General features: G+C 44.5%; 1 protein-coding gene across 1 annotated transcript in view; it reads left to right on the forward strand.

Annotated features, from left to right (window-relative positions):
• The window catches only part of LOC119968867 (PHD finger protein 3-like), a 119,111-nt gene extending 107,985 nt beyond the window's left edge, over positions 1-11,126 (forward strand). Inside the window, exons 14-15 of the mRNA XM_038801777.1 lie at positions 5,118-5,313; positions 6,905-11,126. Of these exons, the coding sequence (XP_038657705.1) occupies positions 5,118-5,313; positions 6,905-8,202 (1,494 nt within the window). The 3' untranslated portion in view covers positions 8,203-11,126. The remainder of the gene's footprint in view (positions 1-5,117; positions 5,314-6,904) is intronic.
• The last annotated feature ends 449 nt before the right edge of the window (positions 11,127-11,575 follow it).

Here is an 11,575-nt window from a genome sequence, read left to right on the forward strand (position 1 = left end):
TGAGTGGTAGAACCTGCCTGCTGGTTCCGCCCAGCAGGCGGAGTATAAGAGTCTGTGTTTCACCCACAGCAGTCATTCTGTACCGGAGCTGCTGGGGTAACTACTTGTTCATTAAAGCCTTCAATGGGACTACAATCTCGCTTCAGTCACGATTGATCGTGCATCAGCAGTGTCCACACCTGAAACACTATCCAGAACACCCACAAGAATTTACTACCACAGGAATTATTTGAGATGATAAAGGCCAAGGGAATTGTGGTTCCCACATACCAGCCCATTGTGGGCGGGATCACATTTTGGAAAATCTGCATATTAAAGCGAGACAGCTAGTCTCCCTTTAATATGCTGTTTCCAGAGGTACCCAGGGCTTTGGGATCTATCTGGTCCACAAACGGGGACCAGACAAAATGGCACGGGGGGGGGGGTGTGTCCACCCAGGGGATTGCAGGCCCCAGGTGCATGATGGTCCCACCCAGGTGCCTTTGGGGGCTCCAGAGACCAGCATGTCTCTCTCGCAACACTGAGGAGTTCCGGCAAGCAGAGCTCCTCAGTGCCCGAAACGGTGCTATGTGCGGCCTGAGCCGCACGTCCCTCCGCTGAGGCCCCTGATCTAATCCAAGTGCCATTTTATTGTGTGTGTTTCTCAGCGCTTCGAACACTGGGAAACATGTGGCTAAATGCACTCACTATAGGACTTTGTTCCCATTTAGTTAAATCCTGCCCTCTAATTCTTTCTGCTTTGTTCCCATTTAGTTAAATCCTGCCCTCTAATTCTTTCTGCTTTGTTCCCATTTAGTTAAATCCTGCCCTCTAATTCTTTCTGCTTAGCCAAATTTAGCACAGGGCTTAGTCGCTGGCTTTGAAAGCAGACCAAGCAGGCCAGCAGCACGGTTCAATTCCCGTAACAGCCTCCCCGAATAGGCGGCGGAATGTGGCGACTAGGGGCTTTTCACAGTAACTTCATTTGAAGTCTACTCGTGACAATAAGCGATTTTCATTTCATTTCATTTCAATTTCCTAAACATGTCAAATTTTGTCTTCAATCCCATGAGTGTCGGTCTCCTCTGAGGGACTTTATCAAATGCCTTCTAGAAGTGTAAAAATCTAATATCCACAGATATTCCCTTGCCCATGACAGCCATTTCTTCAAAAAAATTCAATCAGATTCATTGGGCATGATGCCATCAGACAAATCCATGTTGGCAGATTCTGATCAGCTCTAAACTTTCAATGTGTTCAGTCACCCTGTCCTTAATTATAAACTCCAGCAATTTCCCAACAACAAGGCGGGATTTATCAGCCTCCCAGTCGCGTATTTCATGGCAACGGGAGGTGGCGGGTTTGTGCGCGGCCGGCGCCATGTTGTACGGCGCGGCCGCTGCAGGTCGCCACGGCATTCGACTTGGCCATTCTGCGTCCGTGTCTGCAGGGAAAGCCGGGGGCTTTACCTGATGTGGCTGCTAGCCCCCTACCGGGTGGAGCATCGGTGCGGGGGCGGCGCCAATGTTTTGGTCGTAACACCAGATGGATCCTGTGGACATAGCCTCAAAATCGGAGAATCCAGCCCCAGATGTTTGGCTAACTGGTGTGGAATTTCCTGGTTTCACTCAGTCATATTTCTGCGAGCAGATGTCTCCGTCTTATAGGATAGTGACATTACTGCATCCTCTGATGTTAGGCCATTGGGGAGTTTTGACTCAGGATCTGGTAACCCTTGCACTGCCGAGAGGTAAGAACACTGGTTGGTTCTTCAAGAAATGTAAGTTCACGAGTTGACGAGAAGATGAGTGTCATCTCTGCCTTTAGATGTGGAAAGGCTAGAGTACCAAGACTTGTCCTACTTAGAGCTGAGAGAAAGTTGAGGAGAGCTTTTAAGTTGAGTAAATAAGGAAACATGAATTCCACTTACAGAAGTGTCAGTAACCATCGAGCACAAAGGTAAGATGAGGAGAATTTTATTTTGAGTTGTTGTGATCAAAAGAAAATTGAATAAATAAGTTAAAGGGAAGAAATTGCATTGTAATTTTGTGCTGCACAGAAAGTTAATTCACAAGTTAGATCACATGGGCATGTCTCCCAGGCACGGGTGTTAATTTCTGAGACTCGGGAGAATCAGACGGCAACATATTCCAATGAGCCTTTTGGCTCACTTAAATTTGTAAACCTCGTCTTGCCCAACGAGGCCGAGATCCAGATCACGATGTCTCAGGAGATCTTGTTCGGTCTCATGAGGCATTCCCAGCATCACAAACCTCGCAGGAGACCTCTCATGAGATTTAATGGCCCTGTCGCGTCACTGAGTCGGGCACGATGAAACATTCGATCGCACCCATAGTCTCTGTTGGAGCATTCTGGAACATATTGCAAATCTTGTGTCATGTGACCTGCAGTAGCCATTTTGGGCACAAGTCCATTTTCCAATAGCAAAAAAAGTATCATTTTGATACAGAGTTTTGATTTCTTTCCATGTCTCAATGACGTGAAAGGGGGAGTGGTGATTTTGTGCGTGATTTACTGGCCTCATTGCACCAGATCTAACGAGATCTTGCGAGGTATCGCCCTCAACGGGTATGACCTAGATTTGCATAATCAAGTGAGTAGTTAGCCTCACTTGGATATGTCTGAGCCGGAGTTACCCAAGGCACGAGACCCAACAGCTTCACTTTGGAGACCCCGATCGGCGTTGTTTAGCACTGGTTCCACAAATGTGGACCAGGCGTACAGGTACTTTGGGGGGACGGGGGCAGGGTGGTACCCTGGCACTCCCGATGACACCATGGCATTACCAGCCTGGCACCCTGGCATTGCCAACTGGGTGCCATCCTGGAAATTCCAGGATGCCCAGGTGGGCCCAGGGGTGCCCTGCCCTTATGAGGGGGGGCTTGAGGACCCTTTAATTGATACAATGGGCGAGTCAGGAGGTTGTGGTGGGGAGTCCAGAGATTAAATGGCACTCTGATCTCTTCCTGCACTGGTGAGGTGAGCTTGTTAGCGCAGGAAATGAACCAAAGTGTGGCCTCAGCAAGGCATTCTCGCCGAGACCCAGTAAAGAAGCAGAGTCTGTTTAATAGCGGGATCGTCAGCGCTGAAAGCGTCGGGAAACGCCCAGCTCAACATGCCCAAAACAGGACTCTGTTTCTTTCCATTATATTGCACCCTTTCTTTTGTGGGTAATCAGCTTTAGTTTTTGTACTTACAAATTTGAGATGGTTGAGTTTAAAAAGCTGCTGATTCAATTTTATGCCCCAAAGTTGACCGGAACTGGTGATAATTCACAGGAGAACCCAGTGCTGAATCTCTCATTTATTAAATTACGTTTTCCTTTGTTAATTGTTTCAAGAAGAATTGCAGAGCTGCTGGCATTGCGAAAATGCTACGCAGGACAAATCTGAATCACAAGGAGCCAAGCAATGGACATCAATAGGTGCTACATTTTTAACATGCAATAAGCGAGTCTTACACTAAATAAGCAACAGTTTAGCAAGATTAGAACTAATTCTTAATATAGGTTAAATGTAGAAGGCTCTTTGCACTTTGATCCATTTGATCACATGCTTCCAGGCTATTAACCCTGTGGACTGGATTCTCCGATCGTCGACGTCGAAATCGCATTCGGCAATCGGCCGGAGAATCCATGTTTACTCCGGAATCGGGGGTGGCACCGTTTCTGTGATGCTCCACCCTCGAGTACGCCACACGCCGCCAGGGCAGCCTCAGGATATCCACTGAGGCTCTCTCTCAATGTTCTGCCCTCGATGGGCCGAGACCCCGACGGCATCGCTCACGTGTGTTCACATTGTTCGGGGACCTCGCTTGGCGGCTGTGGACGGTGTCCAGCGCCACCACCGTCAGGGGGGAGCCGTTCTGTTGGCAGGGGGGGGGCTTCTGCGGGGGCTGGGGGGACTAGTGGGGGTAGTCCAGGGGTTGCGAGATTGGTTACAGGGGGGAGGTTTTGGCAGGCCGGTTCTGCGGCGGCTGGTGCCATGTTCGCGGTGTGGCCGCCACAGGCCGCCACCGTGTGCATGTGCGGCCACGGATCTGCCCGCTCTCCGGTCGTATCCGCAGGTGAAACCGGGGGCTTTACGCTGCGTGACTGATAGCCCCCAGAGGTTGTGGATCGGTGCGGGGTCGGTGCCGGGTCATAAGACCAGACAGATCCTGCGGACATAGCCACAGGATCGGAGAATCCAGCCTTACTTTTTAAATAAATGTTTTCCAATTAAGGGGCAATTTAGCGTGGCCAATTCACCTACCCTGCACATCTTTGGGTTGTGGGGGCGAGACCCACACAGACACGGGGAGAACGTGCAAACTCCACACGGATAGTGACCCGGGGCTGAGATTTAACCTGGGTCCTCGGCGCCGAGAGGCAGCAGTGCTAACCACTGCACCACTGTTCCGCCCGTATCCTATATCAAAGTCATATTGCAGCAACTAGCTTCGTCCTAAATGAGTCCATTGTCCTGTCCTCAATCATTTATCCTGGCAAATCATCCCTGTTATTGAGTACTCTTGATGTAAAGAAGTGCTTTCTCATGTTTGACCTGAACATGTGTATTACAATCCTGAGTTTGACCCCTGCTCTCTTCACATCAATGTTTAAGCATATTCTTTAATCTTTAAAACCACTCATTCCACACTGCGCTAATAACTGTGGACTGTGATTAGCACTAATTCATCCCTAATATATATAAACAACTCTTGGGGTCTTCAATCATAAACTCTGTTGTGAGTATATATGGAACAAGAGAATCCTAGTCAAAGCCCCAGGTCACCCTCTCGAAATGTGGCAGCAATCAAAAACTAATCCAAACAGGCCCCCTACCCATTTACTTGTGTAACAATTGTGTTCACAATTGCTAAAGTTAGTAGGAATCTGGAGCTTAATTGGAGGTTCAAGACTGAGGTTGAGAGACTTTCCATTAGATTATCAAGGGATACAGATCAAAGATGGAAAAATGAAGTAAATGCAGCTCACCTCTGACCGTTGAATGACAACAGAATTGAGGGACTACTCCTGATCCTGTGTTCCTTTAGAAGGCAATTTATTATAATATGTACTGATGTTGTGGCAGTGATTTTGTGACCTGTTCCTAATGCAGATTCTTGTTCTATAGGAAATGTGCGTAGTCCGTTTTAAACCATCCAGCAGGAAAGATGTTTGCCTTTATTCCTTGTATTACTCATATTTAAACAGCCGACAGAGGTATGGTGCTGTGGTACTTGAGCAGGGGTCACCTAAGACTGTGTATCTCATACCTCTCCCTGCATTACAGAAAGCTCCATCCAGATTGCCACCTCTCAGTGGACCAGGTAAGGCAAGATGTTAAATCGCAACATGGTTATCACTGGCCTGTTGCATTGGGGATTCTGAAAAGCCTTTGGCATCCCACAAGATTCTGTATAACATATGTAGAATCAGAAACTTCTCACATTTGCATTAAAAGTAAGGAACTTGGCATTTATAAAGCACTTTTCATAAACCTCAGGACTTCCCGAAGCATTTTAGAGTGGCAGTCAGTTTTCCCAAAGCAAGAGTTCACAAACGGCAAAGATATAAATAGGAAGATAATCTGTTTCAGTGATGTTGGTTGAGGGATAAATATTGAGCTGGATTCTGGGGAGAACTAATTCTGAGATATTTGACTTCCGCTGCTTTTTGGTTCCTAGAGCAGTCCTGATACCTGGTAATTATTCAGCGGTGAGGCCAGATAACAAGAACATAAGAACTAGGAGCAGGAGTAGGCCGTCTGGCCCCTCGAGCCTGCTCCGCCATTCAATGAGATCATGGCTGATCTTTTGTGGACTCAGCTCCACTTTCCGGCCTGAACACCATAACCCTTAATCCCTTTATTCTTCAAAAAACTATCTATCTCTATCTTAAAAACATTTAATGAAGGAGCCTCGACTGCTTCACGGAGCAAGGAATTCCATAGATTCACAACCCTTTGGGTGAAGAATGATAATGAATAATGATAATGAATGGTGGAAAACTTGGGAATGAGCAAAAAGAAAACTCATTTATATTGGCATCTTTCATTACCTCAAGAATTTGTTCAGTTTAATTTCAAATCGGGCATTTACCAATCAGGGAATTCATTGGTGGATGTGTAAAAACAGTAATAACTTCCGGGTTCCCAGCACGCATAATAATAATAATAATAAACTTTATTATTGTTACAAGTAGGCTTACATTAACACATTATGAAGTTACTGTGAATTTAATGAGTATCCCCAATGATGCCGAGGAGAAAACCTCTAGGAAGTTCCCACGCAAGGGTTTACCTGACAATTTCCCAGAAGTGCTTTCTTCCTCTACACAATTGCGCTGGGCTGGGAACAATCCGACAGAAGAAATTTAAATCGCTAACTTTGGATGGTTCTGCCAGTTTTACCCTGATGGTTTTTCTGAAAGAATTAGTGGGAATAAAAAATCACATTTAACTCCAGAGTAACTATTTAAAAAACCCAGACCCAGCCTTTAACGGGACCCCACCCCCAGGGGAGACACTACAGCACCCCTGACTTAACCCAGCCACCCCTCTGGGTCCGACCCGACCCCAGCCCCCCAAAGTCCCTGTCTCTCTCCAGTCCGAACTGATGCTCCCCTGCCAGGAACACCCCCCCCCCCCCCCAACCCATGGCTTGTGCCGTAAAAAGGGTGTTCCTTTATTCTCTGCATCCTAGCTACTCCTCGCCGATGCGGCTGGGAGATGCTTAGCTGCTCCTGTCTCACCCAGCCTGAATGAGGAAGGTTGGAATATCTATGTGGGTAATTCCGTCGCGAGTGGCAACCCACTGGAGATTAGCACTCTGGGGAAGTTATGGGCCATTAATCGTTAAAGAGGATTTGGGGATGAATTGGCAGAATATTTTATTAAAACTCTGCTACTGTCTTTAACAGGGTTGGAATCATCTCACCCAGATCTGTTGCTGGCATTAGCATTCCCCAAGAAACAACACTCATCAAGTGCCTCCAGGAAGTCTTATGAATGTAGAAGAGGTCCTGATAGGTGCCTGCAGGAAAAGAAATCCAGACAGAAATGCATTGAAGACATTGACACAGAGCACCTTTCGGACCATTCCCAGTTTTCTCCATGTTTGGGTGAACATAGAGCCCAACCGTGCATCCTGCCAATGTTGCCCTCTATGCCCTTCACCCAACCAAGGGAATTTCTTCATCATTCATGTCCAGTCAAACCACCAGATTTGCTATTGGGAGACCTACTGTCCAGTGAAGAGCACTTCCACTATACTGACTTACCAAGTAACTTTGCTGATGAGATGTTGCAGTCTTATGAAGAGCAGGAGTCAGATGTGATAGAAAGCATGTTTGGAGCTTCTGCTTTTACAGATGATGGACAAAACCAGTACTTCGATATAAATGAACAGCATCATGGAGATGATGCAGGCAAAGAAGATGAAAGTACAACCAGAAATGAAAATTTAAACATCGAAACAAAGCCAATAGATCATTTTGAACCAGCAGGCACGCTACCTGAAAACCTGCTCAGTGTGACCCAATTGAATTCAGTCCTTCAACAGGAGAATGAGTCATACGACTCAACGAACATACTGACAACTGAACAAGATAATTGGGCTGCAGGTACCCAATACACTGAAGATATGCAAAGTTACATTAAAGAACTGGATAAGTTGTTCACAAATGTTCCTCTGGGCACACTTTCACAACATGAAGATTGTCGCCAACTGCGCTCTACCATCTCCTGCTGTGCTGGTGTCTTGAACCATCTTTTATCTACCAGTACCAACAGCCTAACCTCTGAAGTCCAGATCCCGATGGGTCCACATGGAAATCTAAATAGTACCATGGAAAGTCAGGAAAGTTCTCAACATACCACTCGATTTGATAGCCCACTTCCTTTACTCACACCTCAGATGCCCAGTAACGTTCAACATCTTGGCTACAATGGAACAATGACGCTTGACTCTGGAGTTCCTTTTAATGCTTTGCTAGCTAATGAAGAGACAAGGCAACAAGCAGAGGTTCCATTTCACATTGGAGCTAAGCCTCTTTCATTTCGGTTTCAGTCTTCTCATCAAAGAGGAATAGCTTCAGAAATACACCAGCTTCCAGGCCAACACGTGTTGTCGCCCTATTGTACTACCCAATGTAACCATTGTACAAATGTACATATAGACATTGGACAGGGCCCAACAACATTCACAGGAGTTCCCTGAAGCTGCAGTCTTGAACGTTCTGATAGTCCAGATCCGCGAAACTGTGAACGACAATAGGATCGTAAAGTGGGTCTGATGGTTTTGACAAAGATCTTTCAGAATGAAGAGGCGATGTAAAATTGTAAAAAATTGAAAGCATAGGAGAAGTAACGCATGGTTCAAATGAAAATCAACATTTCAACAAGTGTTGAATAGGATTGCAGTAATTTGAGGCAGGTGACAGAAAGTACTGGCTACAAGTTTAACGGGATTGCCAATTTTGGCTCTTCCGTAACACTAACATGCTGGATTGGTCCGTCGATGTTGCAGCTATAATTTTGGTAGTTAAACCATGTCTATTGAAACTGTTAAATTTGACGACCTAATATGATCTTGAACTCAAATTTAATTTACTTTGTTTTGAAAGGAGAGATTCTCCCCAAATCAGGGAGTTTCATTAGCTAAGGAGCAAAATAAGCTGTGTTCTTTTAGAGGATACCTGAGGATGGTGACAATCGTTCCTTAATGGTTAAAGCTCATCCATGGTTTTGAGAAATTTATGTTACTTTGGTTCCTAAAATCTTGCCAGAGTAGTGTAAATAATGTCAAGAGAAAGTTGAGAGAGTTTAAATCACATTCTAGGAAAAAATCCTATTTTTAGCAAATTGCAGAAGTTTCAACTCCTGAGAATAGTGAAGAAAAGGTGCAAGGATGGTCCCAGCTGGTGTCGAGGCCCATATTTAAAATCACGATTCATCGCGAATTTCAATCCAATGTTTCTGTTTTGAAAGTATTTTTTTCCTGCTTGGGGAACTAGTCAATGGGTTTTTAATCCTCTCAGTGGCAGACAGGATTCCGATTTTTATTTGAATTCCTCATTGAAGAACAATGTTGAATTTTTTTTTTAAAGTAGGCAACAGGTATTTGGAAACCTGTGTTTGAGCTTGACAATTGATGTTTTTAAGCAGAAAGCTTCTGCCAATCGTCCTGCCCTCTCGTCTAATGTTGGTCTTTAATTCTTTTTTTTTTCCAATTTCACCTGGCCTGGAAAAGTAAGTTTCAGAGTAAGCATTATTGACTCGTTGAGAGTTGCTGCAAGGTGCTTCAAGTCCCGTTGCTGTGTCACAATGTCGGAATGTTTACCACAAACAGTTGAAATCCATGGAGGGACTGGAACCGTTGGCACATTTCCTTATTTTTATGTGCAATTAAGAATGGGGTTAAGCCTCTCTCCATTCAAATAAACACTCATTACCTATTGTATCTCCTCAATGGAATAGGCTTCCAAAGTTTAAGAGTCTTTATAAACATCTGTTTAATTGTATGTACAATAAGAAGTTAATTATTTATCCAAGTACGTTTTTATGCCCATGAGTGTGTGTGAACTCATGTTTTATGAGTAAGCAAGTGCTTTTAAATGAGTGAGCCCCAGTGTATGTGTTTGACAATGCGAACCAGTATGTATGTGTTTGAGTAGACATGAGATGGTGTGTATGAGGCAGTGAGAGTACATGTGTATGTTTGAGTCCCTGGTGCCCGCAAATGTGTGCAAGGCATTGTAAGTGAATGTCAGAGAGTGACTGACAGGCAGTTTTAGTGGCAGTGTGTGTGACACACCATGTTCACTGTGTGTCTGTTGCGGTGGCTTTGAAGTACATTTTGACATTGATCAGGGAATGCTTAATGTTTATGGTATTTAAATTACATTGTCCTGTCTATTGCTTAATGTTTGTACACTTGACAAAGAGGTTTAAGGTGGAGGGAAAACTTAAACCTTTTGTTGTTTTTCTTGTGCTGTTTTTAAGGGCCTGTGAATTATTTATAAGAGTACCGTGGTGATTTTTCCTTATTGACCACTTGTCAATCTAAATGAAGCAATAGACCTTCCACTTTGAGTATTCCTGGTAGTCTCTTGGAGGAATCTTGGAAGTAATGAATGTACCTGATGGTGCAATGGTCAGAGTCAGAATTGGGCTGGTAGGATTTGGGAAGTCAGATACCAAGAGGAAATCCTATTTTCTTTTTGTTATTATTTTACTGGGCATGAGCATTGCCAGCTAGACAGTCATTTATTGCCAATCCTTTATTGCCCTTGAGAGGATTTTGGCGAACCAAATCGTTGCCGTTCGCATATATGCATTTTGATCAGAAAGTCATTTAGCCAAAGCCAGATTCCAATACACTTCTGTTTCCAAAATATTTCTGTTTTAATTATGTAATTTTTTTCATATAATTTTATTTTAAAAATGCGCCCCTATTTCTATTTGGCTGCATTGTACATTGGCCCAGCCAGCAGTGACACCAAATCATATTTACAGGGCTGGAAACCAGCAACAGCGTGCCTGTTTAAACTCTGAGATGGAAAGCAAAAAAACCTGCTGGGAATCGGAAAATGTAACCAGAAAATGCTGGAGGTTCAGAATCTGAGAGAAAGATGGGCTGACTGTATTGGAGGGGCTGCATCTTCCAGCTGAACCAGCTGTGAAAGCCTCAGCCTTGTCCTGCTGAATGATTGTTCGATGCTGACATAGGTGGATTATTCTGGAGACAGATTTCACTGGAGATGTGGAAGTGACTGATTGTAGACCCCTGGGTTACGTTTGCTTTCGTCAGGTACAGTTGCTTCCAGTGGTGTTTCCTTTTTACCAGAAGGTCGGCAAAACCTCGGACTAAAGCCACTTTTATACTGCCGCTAGCTAAGTCTTAGTCCAGCAGATAGGCCCCCTGTGTTTACGTTGTTAAAGTCAGACTCCGGATTAAACGTCTATTAAAATATTGAGGAATTAAAAACAGTTTAGCCTTTTGTACACTGAATGCAGAATGCTAAGAAGTCTTGAGCTCTCTTACTGTTTCCACTTTGGCAAATTGGTGGCACTTTGAATGGACAGTTAAACCTTGTGGTTTTTCTGAAGGGCATAAAAGAGGGAGCTGGGCAGCACGGTGGCACAGTGGTTAGCATTGCTGCCTATGGCGCTGAGGACCCGGGTTCGAATCCCGGCCCTGTGTCACTGTCCGCGTGGAGTTTGCACATTCTCTCCGTGTCTGCGTGGGTTTCACCCCCACAACCCAAAGATGTGCAGGATATGTAGATTGGCCATTCTAAATTGCCCCTTAATTGGAAAAAATAATTGGGTACTCTAAATTTAAAAAATAAAAATTAAAAAAAAATAAAAATAAAAGAGGGAGCTGATAAATGTCTACAGGAGAGAGAGAAGAAGCGCAAGCTAATGATCGAGCGAGCAGAAATGGAACTGTTACTGAAATGCTATTGTTGCGCATCCCGGTTATTGACTCCAGAGCTCATTTTCCTCTCAGGTGCTGTAAGTTTTCACCAATGCATTTGTTTTTTGTTTGTGAGTAGATTTTTTTCCTGAGTGTCAAAACTAAATATTTA

Source organism: Scyliorhinus canicula, chromosome 1 (genome assembly GCF_902713615.1).
Source record: "Scyliorhinus canicula chromosome 1, sScyCan1.1, whole genome shotgun sequence".
Taxonomy (NCBI): Eukaryota; Metazoa; Chordata; class Chondrichthyes; order Carcharhiniformes; family Scyliorhinidae; genus Scyliorhinus; species Scyliorhinus canicula.